This window comes from Ranitomeya imitator, chromosome 3, assembly GCF_032444005.1.
Source record: "Ranitomeya imitator isolate aRanImi1 chromosome 3, aRanImi1.pri, whole genome shotgun sequence".
NCBI classification, from domain to species: domain Eukaryota; kingdom Metazoa; phylum Chordata; class Amphibia; order Anura; family Dendrobatidae; genus Ranitomeya; species Ranitomeya imitator.
Genome location: NC_091284.1, coordinates 697,943,266 through 697,969,241, shown reverse-complemented (window position 1 = coordinate 697,969,241; position 25,976 = coordinate 697,943,266). Strand labels below are relative to the sequence as shown.

General features: G+C 45.1%; 1 protein-coding gene across 1 annotated transcript in view; it reads right to left on the bottom strand.

Moving 5' to 3' along the window:
- Positions 1–277: 277 nt before the first annotated feature.
- The window catches only part of MBD6 (methyl-CpG binding domain protein 6), a 71,409-nt gene continuing 45,710 nt past the window's right edge, over positions 278–25,976 (bottom strand). The window contains exons 5-13 of the mRNA XM_069758563.1: positions 24,706–24,874; positions 20,284–21,969; positions 17,585–18,285; positions 16,203–16,395; positions 15,629–15,807; positions 14,782–15,528; positions 10,192–10,244; positions 6,192–6,267; positions 278–2,777 (exon numbers count right to left, since the gene is read on the bottom strand). Coding sequence (XP_069614664.1) covers positions 2,706–2,777; positions 6,192–6,267; positions 10,192–10,244; positions 14,782–15,528; positions 15,629–15,807; positions 16,203–16,395; positions 17,585–18,285; positions 20,284–21,969; positions 24,706–24,874 — 3,876 coding nt within the window. The 3' untranslated portion in view covers positions 278–2,705. The remainder of the gene's footprint in view (positions 2,778–6,191; positions 6,268–10,191; positions 10,245–14,781; positions 15,529–15,628; positions 15,808–16,202; positions 16,396–17,584; positions 18,286–20,283; positions 21,970–24,705; positions 24,875–25,976) is intronic.

Here is a 25,976-nt window from a genome sequence, read left to right as displayed (position 1 = left end):
TTGGCCGAGACTTGGCAATGCAAGCCTATGGGTGTGAGAAAAAAAAATTTTTTTACGCACCGGCGTCCTTTGAAAAGCCAGCAAATCATGTGTGGTGTACAGTAAAAATCACACTGACAGGTTAGTATATATATATATATATATATATATATATATATATATATATATATATATATGTATATATATATATATATATATATATATATATATATATACATATATATATATATATATATATATACATATATATATATATATATATATATATATATATATATATATATATATATATTTCCTTTGAAAACAATGTGTCAATGACAGAGAATTGCCCTATGTAAAAACTCATGTTAAAAATCGCATTGCAGTCGGATGTAAATCGGATGTTAGGTGTGAAAAATCAGATTGTACTACCATGACACTTGCATTACACTTGTGCAACTCTCGGCAGGGAGACTCGGACCGATTTTTCATACATTTAGTGTGACTCCAGCCTAAGATGTATTCTTTATGTCAGCATCCTAACCAAAGGTTCCTGGGTCCCCAATGAAGAAAAAGAGCAATTTTTGTGAAACGGCAGTAAAATGACGCACTTATAAAGTGTGCTACAGCATTGCTAGTTTATGAGGTATAGACGCAGTTACTAAAATAGACGTGTCCGGAGCGCCAACAGATACTGTATGGCGTACATGATAACGACCTATACAAACAACGCTCAGCTGATCAATAATAAGACCGGTATTCTTTCCAGCTACAATACCTGTTACCGAGATATAAAGAGACCAATCGTGTACATGATTATATATAGGGTTTGCCACTGTAGCCTTACAAGTCATCACACTTCACATTCAGACACAGATTAAAAAGTGCATTGTTAAAAATGTTAAGAATATTGGATTTGATATGTTGAGATAATTGATCAGCTATTATATAAGGAACACTTGTAAAATATGTGACCCCCTTGTGACGCTACATGGGACACGTCATGGGGTGCAGATGATGCATCAGACCCAGTCGCTAAAACAATTAAAATTAATTGTCTTAAAATTCATGCCCTGTGCAAACAGCTCTGCATCTGATGAAATGCTCTAGATTTAACCATTAAAATAGAAGTGAACGCCATTAGTTACAGGGGCACACCCATATTACAAGTTTATCTCAGATTCACAGGATATGTCATAAATGGTATATAGATATGGATCCCAGCTGACGTATTGGGAAAACACAGACCCTTTCTCAGCTGTCCGCCTGTGCGGCCCTCTACACTGAAGTCTATGGGGTTCGTGCATCAGGTAGTAAAATGTAAAAACAGAGAGGGATGTGGATGTACGTGTGAGGCCTTAAAACTTGCTATAAAGTTAAATTAGGGCAAAGAATACAAGTCATGCTACCAGAAAACCAACAAAACCTGTGATGTGCTTTAGCGGACAATCAAATTTGTGGAATTTCCAAAAGTACCAGTATATAGAAAGAAATAAAAGAAAAACATATACACAAACTAGAGAATAAATAAATTAAAATAGTGTACTGGACAAGAAAACAACATGTGAGAGGAAGTGGATAATGCAGATTGTGCTTTTAGGAGCCCATCAGAATCACTGCATGGCTCGTTTATTGTCCGGCAAGTCGGTCTAGGCACTTAGTGGCCATGTACGGTGTAGGTACCTAGAGGTCATGTACGGTCTAGGTACCTAGTGGCCATGTACGGTCTAGGTACCTAGAGGCCATGTACGGTCTAGGTACCTAGTGGCCATGTACGGTCTAGGTACCTAGAGGCCATGTACGGTCAAGGTACCTAGTGGCCATGTACGGTCAAGGTACCTAACGGTCATGTACAGTCTAGGTACCTAGAGGCCATGTACGGTCTAGGTACCTAGTGGCCATGTACGGTCTAGGTACCTAACGGTCATGTACAGTCTAGGTACCTAGAGGCCATGTACGGTCTAGGTACCTAGTGGCCATGCACGGTCTAGGTACTTAATGGTCATGTACGGTCTAGGTACCTAGTGGCCATGTACAGTCTAGGTATCTAGTGGCCATGTACAGTCTAGGTACCTAATGGCCATGTATGGTCTAGGTACCTAGTGGCCATGTACATGGATGAAGCAAGTCCCATTATACATCATTAACTCTGTGGCTCACAAAGTATGCTGGGAGCTATATTCCAATATCACATGGAAAGCCACTAAGTGTCTAGACCCAATTACAGTGTTTCTGTGAAAGTACAAGACACAGCTAAAATATTACTATATACAAACATACAGAAATGGGAAAATGGCCTGCTCCTATTGCAACACCTTTGAAAGCCGCAGAAATATGCCACTCCTCCTACAAAGAAAAAAAGGGCGCTTTAAATATCTATAATATGTCAAAGTATATATGCTTCATAACACGAGTGTCATGAATCTCATACAAAGATCCAAATGATAAAGTCCCAACACTAAATAATGCACTCTACACGGAGCTGACTGGTCAGAGAACAGGACACTGGAGAGGAGCAGAGGACCGGACTGACCAGACAGCCTGGCTTCTCACCAGTGCAGCCACTCAGGACAGAAGGTCATGGTTGTGTCTTAAAGGGGGAATCATAAGTAAGAGCTTTGCCTCTAGCTGAATGATAAAATGCGGCATAGGCTGAGGAGCAGGGAAGTGCCATTAGGTGAAGATGAGAGGACATTGGTACTGAGCATGACAATGGTTAAATTATTCTAAATGATCCTCCGCCGTCTGTTCTTGGCTGGTCGACCCGGGCGGTTCTGGCGAATAACTGGACGTTCAGCCTGTAGGAAAAGAATATATGGTTAACATCATATATGCATCTTAGCAAAAAAAAAAAAAGTATCTGAACATAAAAAATGTGACTGCATTTTCCTCTATGCCTTCCTATCATCAAACTGGAATACAAGAGCCCAAGAAGTCCACATGTAAACAGTACGTGTATGCCTTTCATTAGACGTGGCTTAAAGGGGCGGTCCAAGGGCATAAACATACTATTATACCTCACTAGAGCTACACTGCTGTCCAGGATTGGGGGACCTTCACTTCCGGCCGCACTTCCCCGCTGTATGTCAGTGATGTGCTTGAAGGAACGCGCTGACGAGGTTAATTGGCTAGCCCACTTCACGTTCTCTGAATCAGCGGTGACAGCCCGGCTTTACCCGTTACTGACACAGAGAGAGGGGGAGGAAGTCCTGCGCTGCTGCCAGATCAGCTACGTTAACTGCAATGCTCGACATTAAAACTCAGCTTTCAGAAATGACCTAACCGGTAAGTGCTCATTTAGATTTCCAAACTCACCAAATTGGACGACTGCCTTAATCTTTTAATGCACAGTCTTAACTCTGCAATAAAAGCAGATCAGTCACCAGACTTCCCAATACAATCTGCACACATTAAACACTAAACAGGTCTCTTAGGCCTGACAAGGAGGCTGAATTTACTGTCATAACCCATATCAGAAAAATGGCTGCATTATCCTGTATGATAGTTTAACTCCATCACCACCCATCTATCCTGACTGACAGCTGCAGCTTGTCCTGACAGTGTGAGATCTCAGCAGCACGATGGACGCCGCTCAGTACAAGCGGCAGATGTCAGTCAGGCGGGGAGCATAGAGCCTGAACACACTGAACTCATGAGCTCTCACACTCCATAGAGGAACTCCGAAAATGCTCATCTTAACATCAGGAATACACATCCATCCTGACATGGCTTCTTAAAGTAAATACATCAGTTTCACCAGGATTAAAAGCTATATATAACAAGGGTTATTCTCAAGTTGTCTCAGGAGTAGTGTTGAGCATTCCGATACCGCAAGTATCGGGTATCGGCCGATACTTGCGGTATCGGAATTCCGATACCGAGATCCGATACTTTTGTGGTATCGGGTATCGGTATCGGATACATAGAGATGTGTAAAATAAAGAATTAAAATAAAAAATATTGATATATTTACCTCTCCGGCGGCCCCTGGACTCAGCGCGGGTAACCGGCAGGCTTCGTTGTTCAAAATCAGCGCTTTTAGGACCTGAGAATCACGTCCCGGCTTCTGATTGGTCGCGGGCCGCCCATGTGACCGCCACGCGACCAATCACAAGCCGCTACGTCTTTGAAAGTCATTAACGCGCTCATTTTTAAAAATGAGCGCGTTAATAGCTTGCGGCGACGTCGCGGCTTGTGATTGGTCGCGGCCACGCGACCAATCACAAGCCGCTACGTCTTTGAAAGTCATTAACGCGCTCATTTTTCAAAAATGAGCGCGCTAATAGCTTGCGGTGACGTCGCGGCTTGTGATTGGTCGCGTGGCGGTCACATGGGCGGCCCGCGACCAATCAGAAGCCGGGACGTGATTCTCAGGTCCTAAAAGCGCTGATTTTGAACAAAGAAGCCTGCCGGTTACCCGCGCTGAGTTCAGGGGCCGCCGGAGAGGTAAATATATCAATATTTTTTATTTTAATTCTTTATTTTACACATCCCTATGGATCCCAGGGCCTGAAGGAGAGTTTCCTCTCCTTCAGACCCTGGGAACCATGAGAATACCTTCCGATACTTGATGTCCCATTGACTTGTATTGGTATCGGATATCGGTATCGGCGATATCCGATATTTTTCGGGTATCGGCCGATACTATCCGATACCGATACTTTCAAGTATCGGACGGTATCGCTCAACACTACTCAGGAGCAGAACACCGCTCTCCCAGTCTCGTGCACTTCCTAGTTTATGGCAGGGCGTGTACTCCTCCTTGAGTGACAGCTCTGGTGAGTAGCAGAGCTGTAGTATTAGTAGAACTATAAAGCTCAGCACAAGCTCTGCTGTAACACATTTAGCTCTCAGCAGTCTGTCATGGAGTGTACACTGCTATCACTATTTTTACACCTAAAAATAACAGGGCTTTTGAAGAAAGCCCATCTAGGAACAGTGAGAGCTGTAATGTTGGGTGATGGGGATTGTGATTCTTTCGGATTGATGAGAAGAGCTCTTCAGGAGCTAAGAGGGAAGTGAGCAGCAAACTGCTGTACAGAAATCAATAGACTGGAGAGTTGGCTGGTATGTTAGGACTTAAAGGGATTGTCCAAACTTGTACAGCTCGCACATTGCACGGATTCTCTGGTGCCGGCACTGGGTGATCATGTTATCACAAGTATGTGATTTGCATACTTCTAACCACAATCTGACTAGACATGTCCAGTGTCGCTCAATTCACTTGAACTGAGCTAATGTGTCCGCATGTATGCAAATTGCACATTTACGGGCAGGCGCCCTCCTGCTCCTGGAAAATCCTGACAGCATGCAGTGTGCACACTGTGAGGATTCACAGGTCTGAAGTCACAGAGTGACTGCAGACTTGAACCCCATGCCCGGACAACCTCTTTAACTCCTCTCCTGAAGTGTAGCTACCGCCCACATTCGACCAGGGTCTGGTCAGGCTCTGGTGGCCGAGCTCCATAGAAACCTTTCAATGGAGGAGAATTGCAACTGACAGAAAAAGCACAGCAATTGCAAACTTGGTTATTGTCATGCTTGCTAACTAGCTAAAGTAAATTAATAACTTGAGAATTCTGCTTTAGTAACATATACAGTTTGTATTGTGAAACTTGGTTACGGCTCCACTATAAATTAACTAGATTGTGGCCCGATTCTAACGCATCGGGTATTCTAGAATATGCATGTCCCCGTAGTATATGGACAATGATGATTCCAGAATTTGCGGCAGACTGTGCCCGTCGCTGATTGGTCGAGGCAACCTTTATGACATCATCGTCGCCATGGCAACCATTATGACATCTACGTCGATACTGTGCCCGTCGTTGAATCAGAAACGTGGGATTTCTACGTCCTTTATGACATCGTCGCTGTGCCCGCCGCTGATTGGTCGAGGCCTGGCGGCCTCGACCAATCAGAGACGCGGGATTTCCAGGACAGATAGACAGACAGACGGAAAAACCCTTAGACAATTATATATATAGATGCGTTACCTTGTAATACAGATCTCATGTTTAGCACTACATAAAGTGCAGTTTAGACACGTATAGATGAGCACCATTTATAGTAGATTCTGATCCGTGAAGGACCATAAAAAGTGGATTGTGACTCAAAGAACTAAAATACAACACTTGCAATTATATTCAAATATATGCCCTCCTCTATCACAGTTCTGCCAAGACTGAAGAAGACTTGTGTACAGCGCTTACATTTAAACCATTGGCAGGATCCATAGTTGGCCATTTTGCAGGGAGAGCGTCTATTCGAGAACCCATCCTCTGAGAGCTGGAACCACAAAAGTCTTAGATGTCAGAATTACAAGTGTCACCATGTATTAGTAAGATTTTATGATCTATTTCTTCTCCCAATCATTAAAATATCCAGGTCTTACATTATAATACTCCAAAAGCATTTATACAGTAGAAAACACTTTTTTGAAAATAAAAGGTACAGACACAATGTACTGGGGATGAGACAAAGAGCGCGCACGAGAGACAGCAACCACTGTTTAAATGCCACTGTCAGACACTGAATGGAGCGTGCTCAGATCCTGAACCCCCTGCCCAGGAAGCTTATTCACATCCTAATTTAGGAAGGGGTTAATTTAAAACTTTTTTTGTAACATTTATTTTGTAGTTTCCATCATATGTATACCTGTATACCTGCAGCATACTTAATTCTGCTCAATATTAAGTGATACAATTCATCTAAATAATTACATGTTAATATTAATATTGAGCAGAATTACTGTAATTTCAACTGGTTTGGCCCTCCACAATCGTCACGGTCTCTCATGTGGCCCCTTGGGAAAATTAACTGCCCACTCCTGCTCTGGAATAAACTGCTCACCTCCGTCTTGGTCACAGTAACAGACTGCCAGGTTACACAGACAATTATACTCTATGGAGATGGGAGGGGAGAGGAGAAGATAGAAACTAGGCAGACTATGCTCCAGCTTCATGAAAATGTATTTTAGCTTAGAGCAGGAGTCACAGCCATACTGCTCAGTACTGCTGTATTATGTCCTCCAAGCTGCTGCTTTTGTCTGTGCGCTACTGAGAAAGGAGAGCAGGAATCCATCTCTCTATGTGTAGTGTGAATGGAAAAAGTCTAGTCTCCTCTTAGCCAGTCTCCACTTACTTGCTTAGAAACCAATTAAAACTATAATAGAACAAGCCTTCAGAGGAGAAAACTAGTAAAAATGCAGGATACACGTCCTATAATGGCCACATATAGTGTTATTGCTCCCATACCCACACAAATCACCGCTAATTCTGAAACAACAAGTACACTTTAAATGAGTTGTTCACTACATGACACTCCAGTTTACTCAATTCCTGACTTTAATTAAAATAAAAGCAATGTATACTCCCCTCCTGGGGCGGCGCTGTGCCAGGGACGTTGGTGCCTCTGTTCCCAAAGAGTGACGTGACTTGTATCACACGCCAGCCGCAGCTCACCAATATTCAACCAGGGCAGACGCCCAGTGCGATAAAATAGTAATGGCTGCATCCAGTACGTAATACGGGTCACGTGGACGCCGAGAACAGTGGCGCAGATATTACTGGAATGATGCCGCTGTGGGAAGTATAGACTGTTTTCATTTTAAGTGAGGTTTGGGATTTATCAAACTGGGGTTGTCCAATATTGAACAAACCTTTACATTAAAGGGGAACTCTGGGGAAAAGAAAATGAAATACTGAAAAAAACACAACCAGAACTAAATTCACAAATATATCTTCAATTATTTTAAACACTTATTTTGTGTATGGGATAGGCAATATGTTAATTAAAATGGCACCAACAGAAAAGTAATCAAAAAGCCCACCCTAGACACAAAGCAAGACAGGTAATGTTGTTAGGAGCGCTCCTTCCTGCTCTGGCTGATAGTCATTGGGGAACAAGTGAACATACAGTCCATCTGCCAAAATGTGTACACAGGAAAGGAAACCTCTCAGACGCCATCCAGTGATGGAGCATAGACAGACAACTCAGGCGGTAAGACAAAGGGCGGCCAGTCTGGAGGCGCTCCTTCCTGACACAGGCCATGCTGCGGTGTGATTAGGAAGGGTTTTGTGTTTGCTAATGTGATGGCAGGTATCTTAAGGGGAATCTGTCACCCCCAAAATTCGCCTATGAGCTAAGGCCACTGTCATCAGGGGCTTATCTATACCATTCTGTAATGCTGTACATAAGCCCCCGATGTAACCTGCAAGATAAGAAAAACAAGTTAGATTATACTCACCCAGGGATGGTCCTGGTGTGGTCCGGTCCGATGGGCGTCGCGGTCCAGGTCCAGCGCCTCCCATCTTCATATGATGACGTCGTCCTCTTGTCTTCCTGCCGCAGCTCCTGCGCAGGCACACTTTATTTGCCCTGTTGAGGGCAGAGCAAAGTACTGTAGTGCACAGGCGCCGGGAAAGGTCAGAGAAGCCCAGCGCTTGCGCACTGTAGTACTTTGTGCCTGCGCAGGAGCTGCGGCAGGAAGACAAGAAGAGGACGTCATCATATGAAGATGGGAGGCGCTGGACCTGGACCGCGACGCCCATCGGACCGATTCACACCAGGACCACCCACCCCTGGGTGAGTATAATCTAACTTGTTTTTCTTATCTTGCAGGTTACATCAGGGGGCTTATCTACAGCATTACAGAATGCTATAGATAAGCCCCTGATGGAGGTGGCCTTAGCTTATAGGCGAATTTTGGGGTGATAGATTCCCTTTAATTATCCCAATACCACCTGTGCAGGATTAGAATTTAAGATGTTTATGAAGTTTTCATAAATTGTTTTCTGTATTCTGCAGGGTAAGACGTTGACATGGTATCTTGGAAATATTAAAGGGATTGTCCATGTTCCTTAATGGGTAAAAAGTGCTAGTAAAAGCAAGGAGCTTTTCAATTTACTTATTAAAAATCCCGTTCTCTATTTTTTTATTTTATTGCTCGTTACCTAGGCTACCGACCACTGCTGCAGTCTAACAGTGGTGGATGAACATGTGCGTTCTTTCCTGTAGAGCTTGTAAGACAGTGCTTAAGCTGGTTAGCTGGCTGACATGCACCAACAGCCCCTCATCAGGTCAGCTTCAGTGCGCTCCTCCGATGCTACCGCGGCACGGCCTTCTCATACAGCAGCATCAGGAGCACACAGTTCTGGCCAGCAGCTTTGTGGTGCTACTGCGGCACAGCCTTCTCACACAGCAGCATCAGGAGCACACAGTTGTGGCCAGCAGCTTTGTGATGCTACCGCGGCACGGCCTTCTCACACAGCAGCAACAGGAGCACACAGTTCTGGCCAGCAGCTTTGTGATGCTACCGCGGCACGGCCTTCTCACACAGCAGCATCAGGAGCACACAGTTCTGGCCAGCAGCTTTGTGGTGCTACCGCGGCACAGCCTTCTCACACAGCAGCATCAGGAGCACACAGTTCTGGCCAGCAGCTTTGTGATGCTGCAGCGGAACGGCCTTCTCACACAGCAGCATCAGGAGCACACAGTTCTGGCCAGCAGCTTTGTGATGCTACCGCGGCACGGCCTTCTCATACAGCAGCATCAGGAGCACACAGTTATGACCAGCAGCTTTGTGATGCTACCGGGGCACGGCCTTCTCACACAGCAGCATCAGGAGCACACAGTTCTGGCCAGCAGCTTTGTGGTGCTACCGCGGCACGGCCTTCTCACACAGCAGCATCAGGAGCACACAGTTCTGGCCAGCAGCTTTGTGATGCTACCGCGGCACGGCCTTCTCACACAGCAGCATCAGGAGCACACAGTTCTGGCCAGCAGCTTTGTAGTGCTACCGCGGCACGGCTTTCTCACACAGCAGCATCAGGAGCACAAAGTTCTGGCCAGCAGCTTTGTGATGCTACCGCGGCACGGCCTTCTCATTCAGCAGCATCAGGAGCACACAGTTCTGGCCAGCAGCTTTGTGATGCTACCGCGGCACGGCCTTCTCACACAGCAGCATCAGGAGCACACAGTTCTGGCCAGCAGCTTTGTGATGCTACCGCGGCACGGCCTTCTCATTCAGCAGCATCAGGAGCACACAGTTCTGGCCAGCAGCTTTGTGATGCTGCTGGTCCAAACTGTCAATCAAGCAGAAGCACACCTCACAGCAGCCAACATGAGGCCCGGGGAGTGGTGTACTCCTGCAGAAGATGAGGTCAACCCTGTAACTGAGGCTACATACACAATTATTGTAATTAAACCTACTTTTGGCCTCTTCTTCTTCCTCTACGGGAGCGTTTCAGCAGCTGGGGTGGCATCTGATGGGCAGAGAACACATAACGGTTGAGTTACAAAAAGTTCTATGTATTTAATATAAACCTGTTGTTTTTCCTTTTTTTTTGCTGTAATTACTGGTAATTAGTGATGAGGGAATATACTCGTTACTCGAGGTTTCTCGAGCATGCTCGGGTGTCCTCCGAGTATTTTTTAGTGCTCAGAGATTTAGTTTTTCTTGCCGCAGATGAATGATTTACATCTGTTAGCCAGCATATCTACATGTGGGGGTTGCCTGGTTGCTAGGAAATCCCCACATGTACTTATGCTGGCTAACAGATGTAAATCATTCAGCTGCGGCGCTAAAAAAAAAACTCCGAGCACTAAAAAAATACTCGGAGGACACCCGAGCATGCTCGGGAAACTCGAGTAACGAGTATATTCGCTCATCACTACTGTTAATATATCCCAAACTAAGTTCTGAATTAGTTATACATTGCTCAGTTTAGATGGCCGCACTAGGCATCAACAGCTGTCTGAAGTTTGAACAACTCACAGGGCACTAAAGGGGGTCCGTCATCACAAACTAACTGTTCATACCAAGCACGAGTGCTCATGGTCGAGCATTTCACTGCATCCATCTCTGCCCTCCTTGGGCTGTATAGGCGAGCCAAGATATGAGGCAAAACAAGTAGGTGGAGGGTGCAGTGAACTCTTCGGCCACTTTAAGTGTGAACTGAGCACAAGTGCTTGGTTGCAGTAGTTTGTGCAGAATCCCTTTAAACAGAACTGACTAAACATGGAATACGGTGCTATACTGTATGGCAATCCAATGCTAAACATGCCGCTCATTAAAGTATTAGCATTGATGGAGAAAAATTGCTTGTAAAATAGCTGTCAATTGGGTGGTGCTGAAAAGAGAACCAGTCAAAGTCTAGTATCTGCTGATATGCCCATCCAGCTTGGACTGCCATATGAGGTAGGATGTAAATCAATGCTGAGCGGCCGAGTAAACAGCATATGGACTATGACTATTACTTGCTGCAGAACCGCCCACTTGGCTATAATATATTGGTAATAATTAGTGATGAGCGCAAGTGCTCGCTACTTGAGTTTGTCTAGGGTGCTCGGGTATTCCCAAAGTATCGCGGGTCCTCGAGTCCCCGTGGCCCCATGTTTCGCGGCTGTTAGCTACAAAACATGCAGTGGTTACCTGGTAAATGCGGGCAATTCCAGGATGATTTGTGGTTATGTTAACAGCAGCTAAGTATGAGGGGCAGGGACTCGAACATGTCACTCGAGCACCCGTCATACTCGGTGCATACCCGAGCACCTCAGGGAAACTCAAGTAACCAGCCCTTGCACTCATCACTAGTAATACGGCAGTATTTGCCTACAGCATAGTAACATGTACGTTACTGAACTTGGGACATCGGACTCTCAGGTTCCTTTTTAAACTTTGGTTATGAAGCCGTGAATGTTGATAGAATCACAATACACTGTGTGCAGAATTATTAGGCAAGTTGTATTTTGATCACATGATACTTTTTATACATGTTGTCCTACTCTAAGCTGTTCAGGCTTGAGAGCCAACTACCAATTAAGGTAATCAGGTGATGTGCATCTGTGTAATGAGGAGGGGTGTTGTCTAATGACATCAAAACCCTATATAAGGTGTGCTTAATTATTAGGCAACTTCCTTTCCTTTGGCAAAGTGGGTCAGAAGAGAGATTTGACAGGCTCTGAAAAGTCCAAAATTGTGAGATGTCTTGCAGAGGGATGCAGCAGTCTTGAAATTGCCAAACTTTTGAAGTCTGATCACCGAACAATCAAGCGTTTCATGGCAAAAAGCCAAGAGGGTCGCAAGAAGCGTGTTGGGCAAAAAAGGTGCAAAATAACTGCCCATGAATTGAGGAAAATCAAGTATGAAGCTGCCAAGATGCCATTTGCCACCAGTTGTGCCATATTTCAGAGCTGCAACATTACTGGAGTAACAAAAAGCAAAGAAGAAAAAATAATGACACGGCCCCCTTGTTCACCTGATCTGAACCCCATAGAGAACCTGTGGTCCCTCATAACATGTGAGATCTACAGGGAGGGAAAACAGTCCACCTCTCAGAGCAGTGTCTGGAGGCTGTGGTGGCTGCTGAACGCAATGTTCATCGTAAACAGATCAAGCAACTGACAGAATCTATGGATGGAAGGCTGCTGAGTGTCATCATAAAGAAAGGTGGCTATATTGGTCAATCATTTTGGAGGGTTCTGTTTTTGCTTGTCAGAAATGTTTATTTCTAAATTTTGTACAGTTATATTGGTTTACCTGGTGAAAATAAACATGTGAGATGGGAATATATTTGGTTTTTATTAAGTTGCCTAATAATTCTGCACAGTAATAGTTACCTGCACAAACAGATATCCTCCTAAGATAGCCAAATCTAAAAAAAAAACACTCCAACTTCCCAAAATATTAAGCTTTGATATTTATGAGTCTTTTGGGTTGATTGAGAACATAGTTGTTGATCAATAATAAAAATAATCCTCTAAAATACAACTTGCCTAAAAATTCTGCACAAAGTGTAGTTGGCACATGCCCACTGGAGCTCGTCTGTGAACTCCATTATGATCTACCGTATATACTCGAGTATAAGCCGAGATTTTCAGCCCATTTTTTTGGGCTGAAAGTCCCCCTCTCGGCTTATACTCGAGTCATACCCAGGGGTCGGCAGGTGAGGGAGAGCGAGGGCTGTCTAATTATACTCACCTACTGCTGGCGCGGTCCCTGCACGTCCCTGCTTCTTCCTGTACTTAGTGGTCACATGGTACCGCTCATTACAGTAAAGAATATGCGGCTCTACCTCCCATTGAGGTGGAGCCGCATATTCATTACTATAATGAGAGGTAACGGTGACCGCTCAATACAGGAAGATGCAGCGCTGAAAGAAGCAGGGACGCAGTGCCAGCAGTAGGTGAGTAAACGGGGAAAGGAGCGCTGCATGATATTTACCGCTCCTCATTCCGGTGCGGCTCCGTCTTCATCGTCCTCTGGCTGTGACGCTCAGGTCAGAGGGCGCGGTGACGTAGTCAGTGCGCGCCCTCTGCTGAACATCAGTGCTGAAGACGGAGCCGCACGAGGAGCAGGTAAATGTTGAAAGTGCCAGGGGTCCTGAGTGAAGAGAGGTGAGTATGTGAATTTTTTTTTTTATCACAGCAAAAGCATATGGGGCAAGTGTCTGTACAGAGCATCTTATGGGGCCATAACACTTGTGCAGCACTATATGGGGCAAGTGTCTGTACGGAGCATCTTATGGGGCCATAACACTTGTGCAGCACTATATGGGGCAAGTGACTGTACGGAGCATCTTATGGGGCAAGTGACTGTATGGTTGATCTTATGGGGCCATAACGTTTGTGCAGCACTATAATGGGGCAGTGACTGTGCGGAGCATCTTATGGGGCCATAACGCTTGTGCAGCACTATAAGGGGCAAGTGACTGTATGGATGATCTTATGGGGCCATAACGCTTGTGCAGCACTATATAGGGCAAATATCTCTATGGAGCATCTTATGGGGCCCTTATTACCCTTTATGCAGGATTATATGGGGCATATTTTAATATGGAGCATCTAATGGGGCCATCAAACTTTATGGAGCATTATATGGGGCTCCTGATTCAATATTGATATTCAAAAACACTTAACCTACTGATGTCTCAATTAATTTTACTTTTATTGGTATCTATTTTTACTTTTGAAATTTACCGGTAGCTGCTGCATTTTCCACCCTAGGCTTATACTCGAGTCATTAAGTTTTCCCAGTTTTTGTGTGTCAAAATTAGGGGTCTCGACTTATACTCGGGTCGGCTTATACTCGAGTATATACGGTACTTTCTAATTACGTTAACAGCAAATGTCAATGACAAGAAAGGGAATGATTTTTTCTTAAACATTTGTTTTTGTTTGGTGTGGGTACGATACATTTAAAGGAATCAGCCATCAGGTTTTTGCTATGTATTCTGAGCATGATGTAGTGTCTGAGACATTGATTTCAGTGATGTGCCACTTACTAGGCTGTGTTGCCATTTCAATAAAATCAGTATTTTATCAGAAGATCACTACACGACTAGGTACCTCCTCCCATGTAAGCCTCCTTCTCTGTGTAACCCCGCCCCCCACTACTGATTGGCAGCTTTCAGTGTGCAATGTACACTGACAGAAACCAGCCAATCAGTGGTGTGGGCGGGATAACACAGGGCTCAGCATTCTGAGCACTGCTAGATCTGCAGCAGCGAAAACCGTGATTATATAAAAATGACAGCAAGCAGACCAGCAAGTGACATCACTGGAATCGGGTTCTCAGACCCTACATCATGCTACTCTCACATTACATGTGACAAATTCCCTTTGAAGGGCCAATTCACAGATTTCTGAAGCTAGAAATCAACTAAATGGGATTAATTCTGTACCATCTGCATGTGTTTCTCAAACCCAGTTCAGATGAATGGGGAAGTCACTGAGGTTTCTGCGAAAAATGCCCCATGAATTCACCCTAATACTCTACACGCTTATTTGTTCAATACATACATCCACCTCCTGCTCCCTTGGCTGTTCTCCTTCCTCATGCCAATGGTGAGTAAATGCAGGGATTCCCCGCACTGGTTGTGCGATTTCCTGGCTCTGTCCTGCTTCCTCTCCATCATTCTGCAAGGCATCGTCCCCATTATATCTCCAGTAAGAGTGCCGGGAGCTGGATAACCTATCACCACGTGGCCGACGTCCATAAGATCTCTCAGCACGGGATCGACCATTGAACCTGTAGCCCCGCTCTTTGCCCTTAGTAAGATCCATTTCAGGAAGATTTAATGTGCTGGATGGGTGAGGGGAGCTCGTCCACGGGAGAATGTTTGGAGACGCTCCATTGGGGATCTCAGAGGGAATGACAGAATCAGTCAGCAGTCGGCACTTTTTAAGTGGAGATGCGTCTGGTTCTGCCTCTGAGAGAGGTGGCTCCATTGAGTGGGATAAGGTGTCTGTTCTTGGGGGGTCAGAAGGTGTGTCAGGAGGAAGGTCAGTGCGGACTGGTCCCTGAAAAGGAGGGCCTTTGGGGCTGGGACTGGATTCAAAGGCACTTGAGGTGTTGGAGACAAAAGAACCAGTCCGCGAGGGGGTAAGCGGCAAAGTTTGGGACTTGTTAGTCACATCAGCTCGTTGTGGGGGAAAACTTGAATCCAAGGTCGGCTGAGAATCTGACGGGATATGAGACGTAGGTGTAATGCAGATTTCTGGGTGGGGGGATGGGTTGATGTCTTTCTCTGATGTTGATGAATGGTTCTGTGGAAAGAGAGAGTTACTATTTAAGTACAAACCTTAAAAAAGGCGACTTAATGGTGTTAAAGCATCAGAAACACAGGGATAAGGTAAAGGTAGTCACCTGGCTGTTGCTGCGCTGTCCTTGCAGAAGGGACTGTCCCTGAAAGAAGTGCATTCCCAAAGCCCCCGGGAGAGATGGTAAAAAAGCCTGCTGGTTGTGTAGCAGGGCCTGTGCCCCCAAAAGAGACTGCAGGCTCCCCATCTGGGCACTTGTGCTAGTGTTCAGTGCTGCAAGATCCCCTAGAAAAAGTAAAGTCAATTAATTCATGACTTGTAGTTTTTTTTTTTTAAGATTTAAATCACTATCAATATCATTACAGCTTTTTATTTTCAGATTGCTTATGTAACTATTTCCAGACCGCCCATAGACTTAAAATGTCGGGGCGGTCTGGCCCCTAGTCTGCAATGACATTGTAAGATGTCACCGTATAGGAGCGCAGTACATGTGATCGTGCAGCGGTCAGAGACATCCAGAGTCCTCATAGAGAAGGCACAGCGTGGTCAGGTTGGGGGATCACTGGCCCAGTCCTCAACTGGTTAAAAATATATTCAATAATCATAAATGTAAATGTAGTAGAAGGGATGACAGACGATAAGCATCTCCAGCTCCGACACCTGCAATCAATTGTGCCCACCTAACAATCCAGCGGTAAGCAATGGGTTGAGCAGTGGTGGCATCAGAGGGTTCAGCCTGCCAGGAGGTTGTGGCTGATGGAGGTGGAATGGGCTGTGTGGTTCGGACGGAGGAAGTTTCCCCTCTGATAAGGCAGGCGAGTTAGTGGTTGTAGTAATGGAGCCAGATCCTGTACAGGAGGCATTGATGCAGCTCTGAAAAGGAAGCATACATAGTTACGGGTCATAGTCTGTGCTTCTTAAAAGGGGTTCTCCAGTGAAATCTGGCCATCACATATTAACAGGATAGGTAAGAGCTAGCTGAAAGGTGCTTGTCCACAGGGAAACACACTGATTGACAGATTGGGGAATTTTCATCCATGTTACAAGGAGTGGCAGGCCAGATGCCCCACCTCCATTCATTGTGTATGGGGCTGGTGGAGACAGTGTATGGAGCAGTGGTTAAGAGCGCACTGCGGCCCCATTCTAAGGGCATAAAAGTTACCTGTTCTGCTGATCGGTACCGGTCCCACTGAACAACAAGTTATCACCTATCCCATGGATGGTATTCACCGGACAGCCCTTTGAAGTCATTTTTTCCATTTCTTTATAACTAAACTCTAATTATTTTATAACTGAAAAGTTCTACAAGTTTGAAGATACTGCTGCATACACCTGGTCATCGTGCCAGTTATTCTTTTTCTCCAAGATGTGGAAACCATTGTATGCAGGCGGGGCAATGTCTGTACTGCAGACTGAAACATGGCTGCAAACTAGCAGGGAGCGGACGTAGGGGATCTCTACACTGGATGCACTGACGACGACTTCGGGACTGCTATTCACTGACAGCAAATGGAGGAATTGAAAATGGCCAGGAATTAAAACAAAGGGGGTTATTCAGTCCTGATCAAAAGTCAGCTGGAGCAAAATGCGCAATAATTTTTTTTAAGTGGCACTCACCTCCATTATTTTGGTGCATATTTTGGGCTTCACATGCAGAAGAGTTAGGAGGTCACATAAATCACAGCAGAAATGTACTCCAGCCAATGAATGGAGAATACTTCTGCTATAATTTAGGCCTCTTCTGGTAGGATAGTAAATCTCTTGGGCTGTGCTAGGCCATGCCTCTAATAAGTTTCACCCGCTGATGATGCAGATTCACACAGGGAAAATGGCTGACATAAAATGCCAAAACTTGGCAAAGTGGCTCAGTGGATAGCACTGCAGCCTTGAAGCGCTGGGGCCTGGGATCAAATCCCACCAAGGACAACATCTGGAAGGAGTCTGTATGTTCTCCCCAGGTTCTCCGGGTCACACTCTAAAGACATCATACTGAATAATGCAAAAAAAAAAAAAAAACCCTCATCCAACATGCCATAATAGAAAAATAAAACCTTCATCTTACCTGTCCAGGGCAAGCAGAGGAGTCTACAGCCCCAAGACTGGCAGCCAGTAGTGCTGAATTCAAAGCTATGAGGGCAGGAGAGGCAGAGACCGGTGGGAATAGCAAAGGTTGAAGGGCGTTTTCCGGGAACGTCTCAGGCAAGGTAAGTGGTGTCTCATGTTTCTCAGTTGCGTCATTCTGCGGAGCAGGCAAAGAGTCCAGCAAAGGTGCGAGGGATGACAAGAGTGCGCTTTGCTGTTGGTTTTGTGGTGGAAGATCGAGCTGTGGTAGCCCAAGTCCTCCCAGTGGTAAAAGAGGATTTTGTAGTAGCGATGCCATTAATAAAGCCTGCACAGCATTGGAGTCAGGGTCACCCATAGCAGAAGGCAATGCCATAGGTGGGTTTTGGAGTCCCAAAAGGCCAAGTTCCGCACTACCCAACAAAGAGGAGGAGAGTAAACTGAGCAAACCTTGGTTAAGAAGCTGATGGTGCTGATTCAAGCTGAGGGAAAGCGGCAATGACCCCAGCATTGCCAAGTTTAACAGGGCAGGGGCAGCAGAAAATGGCATGACGTGCTCTTGTCCCAAAAATGAGAAGCTATCCCCAGCATTAGTCAGAGAACATGGCAGCTCATTGCTCCCTTCTGCAACACTGCTCTGGGGCAAGCTCGGAACAGGAGATTTTGGTAAGGGAGATGGACTCGGTCGGCCAGAAGAGAATGCTAGAACAGAAAGAACAGCATTGATTATACAGTTAATAGCGTTACGTATATAATTAATCCAAAAAATTCTACCAATCCCAAAAAAAACTAATAATATACAGCAGGGTAGAAAAGGTACTATATAAAAATTAACTTTTAATATTAGTATTTAAAATCCTAAAAGATAAGAGCAACTAACACACAAAATACACATACCACAAGCCACCCAACGTAGCCAGAAAAACAACCTTTAGGTGTATCCTAACATAGGCTACTAAGGTGGATAAATAAATATAAATATTAAGTCTCGGTTAATAATCTCTAATAAGATCGAGCGAGAATTACAATATAGCAGTGTCCCTGGGTAATGTCAGCCTACTCAAACATAGAGAGTCAAGCTATACCATATTAACAAAATAAACCATATGGTTACCCTCACAGAAGAAATGACATCTGCCACAAAATAATAATAAATGGAACGGTCTCACCCAGGTAGATCGTAATTCATGTTCCTCCTGGTCTCTCTAGCAGTTCCAAAGGGAATAGTTCAGGTTGATCCCAGGATGTGGGGAAACGGATATACCTCAATCACCGCAATATTAACAAACCCACCATTAGGATCCCCGAGTACCCAAGATTAACCCCGTGGCCTCCCACGGGGTTAATTAAGTAGCTGAGGATCAATGTGCAGCACACCACTCCATAGAGTGTTTGTTTCAGCACTGGAGTGGTGCCACTAATGTAAGTTCCCTGCCCCTAGTATTATACTCATCAGCCGTGGTCTTCTGCTCTTCCCAGCGCCACTTTTATCTCAATCCACCACCATAGCTGTCACAAGCTCTCAATGCAACTCTACAAGACCCTCGTTCTGGCCCTTTCTGGCTCTTATAGACTTGCATTGAGCAGCGACTTCCGGCTCATCCAGCAAGCACTGGAGCGATCAGACAGGATAGAACCTGCAGAAGACGACCAGAGAGGCGCAGGTAACAGATGAAGACAGCGGATGGCAAGTATGATAGTAGGAGTAATTAAATTAGACTAATGGCACCACTTCAGCGGTAAAATAATAAAAAATAACAAAAAAACGCTGTAGTGATGCTTTAAATAAAAAATAAGAAAAGTTACATGAAAAGTTTATATTAACTTTAAAGATCTGCAGCAAAACCAATGTCTGCTTAAAATATGATTGCTCTATTAAAAGGGGTTGAGCAGAATCAGAAAATAAAATGTCTGCTTTCTTCCAGAAACAGCAGCACATCTGTCCAAAGGTTGTGGTGGGTTTTGCAGTTCGTACCAATGAAGTTAATAGGTGTGAGCTGCAATATAACAAACAACTTGTTGGCCAGTGTGGCGCTCTTTTTGAAAGAAAGCAGCCATGCTTTTTTTCTAGTCCTGGACAACCCCTTTAACTGTAAAATCCTGTTTCCTATCTAGCAGTCAGCCCTGTACTGCCGGACCAGTTTCTAAAGGACTCTATGATTAGGGTTAGACTACCTTCACGTTGAGTTTTCAGAGTGTATTTGCTCCAAAATCCACACCAAAATTCCACTCAAATACGCAGTGAATAAGCTTCCCATTGATTTCAGTGGGATATTTCACCTGGTCAGTTTATTTTCCACAGTTTTTGAAGTATGGAAAATTAGCAAAATGTCAATTCTTGAGAAATGTCTCCAAAATTGCCTAGTGAATCAACAAAAAAGTTTAAAACTAAAGACAGCGACAAGAAAAAGGCCTAAAAATGTCTTTTTTAAATCGGGTTTTTGGGTGTTGATTTTTCAACCAGAAAAATCTTTGTAAAAAAGAAATAAGTTAACAAACCCTAACATGCTTCTGAAGTAATACAGCACTGAGAGCGTTCTGTAGTCAGCACTGTGCTGTATTGACGCAGGACAATATAATGGCACAATGTCCGTGTGGTTCTATTCCGCTCTTATCCCTTCTGAAAGATTATAAATAAAGTTACACCGGGGTGACAGCCTGGAATATGTAACTGTTAAACTTAAAAGATTGCCGACTTACGTGGATTTGCACTTGTGGGCGTGGATGGTAACTTCAGTGGTAAAGAAGTCCCTGAGTTCTGCTCTGTAGAAGTCTGGACTAGTTGCCCTACGAGGCCAAGAAGATGGTTGCTGATATCTTGGGAAGCTGGAGACAGGTTTAGGGTTTTGCTTTGGCTTGGGGACTCCTCTACTGTTGAGCGAGGCATTTGAAGAGAAAAGGGAGCATGACCAGAAACAGAGTGTGAATAGATGGCTTTGGATCTTCCCATTTCTTCCTCAATGTGAGCCCCAGTACCTGTTAACCTTGAATAAGAATTCAATTTGGATAGTCCACTAGGGCTAGTAGGGTTGTGTCCACTAACGTCCTCAGGACTGGCATCAGGGCCTGGAGAATTCTTTTGTCTTTTGCGTTTCACCAATATATCCCTTTTCTGGGAGTGAGTCCTGTTGGAAAGGGCCCGACCCTCTTGTGTGACTGTTGCAGAAAGCAAAGTATTGGGATTCAGCACTCGGCTGGGTAAAGTGCTAGGGGCTGTGGCTTCAGGTTTGGTTTGATTAGCCATTTGGGCCTTTGCAGCTGCTGTGAGAAGGCTGCTAGCAGGAAACGAAGCATTGGCTTGCTGACCCAATATGCATCCGAGGGGAAAGCCCAGTAAGCCTTGCGCTGCTCCCAAAGACACCGGTGGTGCTGTTTTATTGCTTTGGTGGGTTAAGGCATGGCTGGCATTTGAAGAGGATCCCAGTTGGGCCTGCCCAAAGGGAGGGAGGCCTTCAAGTATTGCTTTTGGACTGTGGGGTACAGATCGCTTAGGGGAGCTGACAGGTCGTGGAGATCTTGAGCTTGACCTTATGGAGGCAGGAAAGTGCTCGGAGGAGGCTGATGAATGGCGGGAACGCTGAGGGGATGGCTCCACACTGCCGGCTGGAGAAGAGATGGAAGATATGGAGGACCTGGTTGTAGATGGAGATGTGAGTGCGCCACTACGAGTGAAAGGAGAGAATGGAGGCGGTAGGGTTGTGGATGAATGGTTGCCTGCGTTGTGTTCAGGACCAAGGTGAGGGTTCATTATGGGAACCTGAGACTGAATTAAGGGGGGAGAGTTCAATATATGGTGCTTTGGGCTAGGCGGCCTACAGCTGTTACAGTCCAAAATACCCAGTGGATCTTTTTCAGGAAAAACAAATTGTCGCCGAGGGCCCTGAATAGATTCTTCAAGCGTCCGATTAAAGATGCCACCTGGCACAAAATTACATGAATTAAGAGCTAATGGCTTGGGGGACAGGCCTGAAAGTTCTTGACTACATGAGGGGTAGGAAGGCCGATTCTGGGAAGACTTAACTTGTGTGTAAGAACTGGTACACAGCTCATGAGATACGGCTTGTGGAGTCCTTGAAAAGACCTCGTAATTACCATTTGATGGCACTGGTGGACAGTTCCTTAAGGCATAGGACTCGCCAAGAGGAGTCCCATGCTGCCTGAGTAAGGCAGGCCGCTGGTTGGATCGCAGGTCAGAATACCTTTCTCCAGGGTGGGGAGTGAAAGTATCTGACTTGTGATCCAGGGGTTTTTCCACATGGTGAGCAGGCATGTTGTGGGCCTTTTCCATCATCAGTTTGGTGAAGATGTCAGGATCCAGGGAACAAGGGTGTTGTCCCATCTTTGGGCTGGTGGGTGTTGTATTAAAGTTCTGACTTGAGCCACATCCTGAATAAAAAAAAAATAGAAAATCAAAATGAAAAACAAAACACTTAAGAGTAACTGTCATTTTAACTTATTTCATGCCTTAATGGTAGACATGAAAATAAGCAACTTTGGAATACCGTATATACTCGAGTATAAGCCGACCCGAGTATAAGCCGACCCCCCTAATTTTGCCACAAAAAACTGGGAAAACTTATTGACTCGAGTATAAGCCTAGGGTGGAAATGCAGCATTTACCGGTGAATTTCAAAAATAAAAATAGATCATTATTTCCCCATAGCTGTGCCATATAGTGCTCTGCACCGTTCATATTTCCCCATAGGTGTGAACCATATAGTGCTCTGCACCGTTCATTGTGCCCCCTAGCTGTGCCATATACGGTGCTCTGCACCGTTCACTGTGCCCCATAGATGTGCCATATACGGTGCTCTGCACCGTTCACTGTGCCCCATAGATGTGCCATATACGGTGCTCTGCACCGTTCACTGTGCCCCATAGATGTGCCATATACGGTGCTCTGCACCGTTCACTGTGCCCCATAGCTGTGCTGTGCCATATACGGTGCTCTGCACCGTTCACTGTGCCCCATAGCTGTGCCATATACGGTGCTCTGCACCGTTCACTGTGCCCCATAGCTGTGCTGTGCCATATACGGTGCTCTGCACCGTTCACTGTGCCCCATACATAGCTGTGCTGTGCCATATACGGTGCTCTGCACCGTTCACTGTGCCCCATAGCTGTGCTGTGCCATATACGGTGCTCTGCACCGTTCACTGTGCCCCATAGCTGTGCTGTGCCATATACGGTGCTCTGCACCGTTCACTGTGCCCCATAGCTGTGCTGTGCCATATACGGTGCTCTGCACCGTTCACTGTGCCCCATAGCTGTGCCATATACGGTGCTCTGCACCGTTCACTGTACCCCATAGCTGTGCTGTGCCTTATACGGTGCTCTGCACCGTTCACTGTACCCCATAGCTGTGCTGTGCCTTATACGGTGCTCTGCACCGTTCACTGTGCCCCATAGATGTTCCACATAAATTTGTGCCGCTGCTGCCGCAATAAAGAAAAAAAAACACATACTCACCTCCCTTGATTGCAGCTCCCGGCGTCTCGTTCCGGCGCCTCCATCTTCCCGGCGTCTCTGCTCTGACTGATCAGGCAGAGGGCGCCGCGCACACTATATGCGTCATCGCGCCCTCTGCCTGATCAGTCAGAGCGCAGACGCCGGGAAGATGGAGGCGCCGGCCGGGAAGATGGATCGGCGCCCGGCGGCTGGAACGAGGACAGGTGAATATGCTATACTCACCTAGTCCTGGCGATCCTCGCGCTGTCCCCTCCTGTCTTCGGTGCCGCAGCTTCTTTCTCTATCAGCGGTCACCGGCACCGCTGATTAGAGGAATGAATAGGCGGCTCCACCCCTATGGGAGGTGGAGCCGCTTATTCATTTCTGTAATGAGCAGTCCCACGTGACCGCTGAAGAGAGGAAGAAGCTGCAGCGCCGAAGCCCGTGGGACGGCAGGGACAGCGCGAGGATCGCTGGGACTAGGTAAGTATACCTCAGCGCCCTCACCCGCCGACCCCACTGCTACCGTGACTCGAGTATAAGCCGAGGGGGGCACTTTCAGCCCAAAAATTTGGGCTGAAAATCTCGGCTTATACTCGAGTATATACGGTATATCTGATCAGAGAAATCTCAATTCAAAATTCTCAATTCCCAGGTAAAATCTGTGTTCAGTTACTGATAAGATTCTATATTGAATGGACAGGAAAGGGCTCTGTCTCCAGCTCTTTCTCCCTCTCACCTCTATATAGAATCTTATCAGTATCACCTGTCATCTCATGTCTCCGAAATGTAACAATCCGTCTTCAGATTTTACCTAGGAATTGAGGACTTTAAAAAAGAATGCTCAGTCCTGGTGGAGAAAGAAATAAAACTCTCAGATAAGATAATTGCAAAGTTTCTTATTTTCATGTGTACGATCGATATATGAGATACAAATTAAAACAATGGCTACTATTTCAGTACATTACTGGTCATGGAAATACTGTTGATTTTTTACAATTTATGTAGGTCATGGAGCCACTGCTTTATTGCTTGATGTTTAGTAAGCACTACTACTTCTAATGCAAAGACGGACAAATTGTGGCTGCATCTACACCACAAAATGCCGTACAATACTGTGCTACTACACGCCCCAATATGATTCACCTTACTTAAGAAAAATGAGTCAACCCCCCTTGCTTGGTAGGACTAAGCTCATTCAGACAACAAAAGTATTTATTTAACCAAAAAGAATTGAAAAAGGATCTCCACTACCTGCACAACCTCTTTTCAAATTAAGCAGTCGCCTTTTAAATTAAAAAAAAAAAAAAAATCAAAAACACCTCCCAAATTGACGCCGTTCTATCGATGTCTAGTCAAAGCAAGTCCTACAACTAATCAGCGGCTGCAATTGGGTGCCAAATAGCAGCTGCTGATTGGCTGCACAGCTCCCGCGGCATAAGAATAACATGTGATCTCAGAACCACCACTGGAATGGCGCCAATTTGGGAGAGGAGTATCTGTCATTTTAATTTTACAAGGGCGATGACTTAACTCTAAAAAGGGCTATTCAGGTAATGGACAACCCCTTTAACATTACAAGTTACATGTTCTTTTTGGTCTTAAAAAAAGAAAAGTGCATTTGCAAAAGTTATTCGAAGTGTGATGAGAGTGCTCCATGATATTCGGGCTTACCAGCAGCTTGACTTTGTAGTGCAAGGGGTGTACTCTCAATGCTTTTGTACAGAGTTGCGAGGGCTACAATTTTCCTTCGGTGGTTACAAAGTTTGGTCATGTCCTCTTCGGCCTTCACATCTTCCGCACTACGCCGTTTCACCACTGCTCTTGGGTCAAAGTTAAAAACCTGCCGCAGGAAGGATATCATTATGAATCACACCGTATACCCGACTTTACATAGCAGTATGTCAATTAATATACACATTTGGGGAAAATTGGAGCCAAAATCATTGTGATCCTTGAGATGGCCAGTGAACATGTGACATGCAGTTAGGATCTTTATATTGCCCATGGAAACCAAAAAGAAAGGTTGCAAACACTTTGAAGGGAACCTATGTACATGCAGTCCGATCTGTGATCAGCATGGAACCTTATTCATTAAATCCCCAGTGTTCGTATGTATGAGCCCAGTGGGCTGTCCTACTAGTGACTGACCGCAATCATACAGGGAACACGGCTAACCACTGACTAATTAATAAATAATTAATAAAACACAACTTCTACTGAATCTTTCCAACAAATCAATAAATCATTCTGCACAATAATAATCATCTTTATTTTTATATAGCGCTAACATATTCCGCAGCGCTTTACAGGTTGCACACACTATCGTCACTGTTCCCGTTGGGGCTCACAATCTAAATTCCCTATCAGTATGTCTTTGAAATGTGGGAGGAAACCAGAGTACCCGGAGGAAACCCACGCAAACACGGAAAGAACATACAAAGCACAATTTCTCCTTCTTTACACCATGCTGTCCACAGATCAGACTGCATGTACTAACTGATAGATTCCCTTTAAAGGGAATCTGTCAGCAGGTTTTTGCTATGTAATCTGTAGACAGCATGAGGTAAAGGTTAAACCATAGAATTGAGCGATGTGTCACTTATCTGACTGTGTGCTGTTTACTTACAGTGAAGGTTTTATCACTAAGACATTATCTTTGCTGTCACTAACTGGAGAAAGAGCACAGTGAGACTGGTGTCGGTGGGATTAACTTTCTGAGCTCTACTTCATGATACATGATTGTGTCCCAACTGCTGCACCCAGTAAACTAAGTGATACATCATTGGATTCAGGCCTCTTTTCCTACATCATGGTGCTCTCAGATGATTTAGCAAAAACCTGGTGACAGATTCCCTTTAAGTATTACTGAAATTTCCCCACAAAAATGTATCCATCTGATACGCTCCTTCTGCTTTATAAAATTCTGCCTGCAGATCAGACAC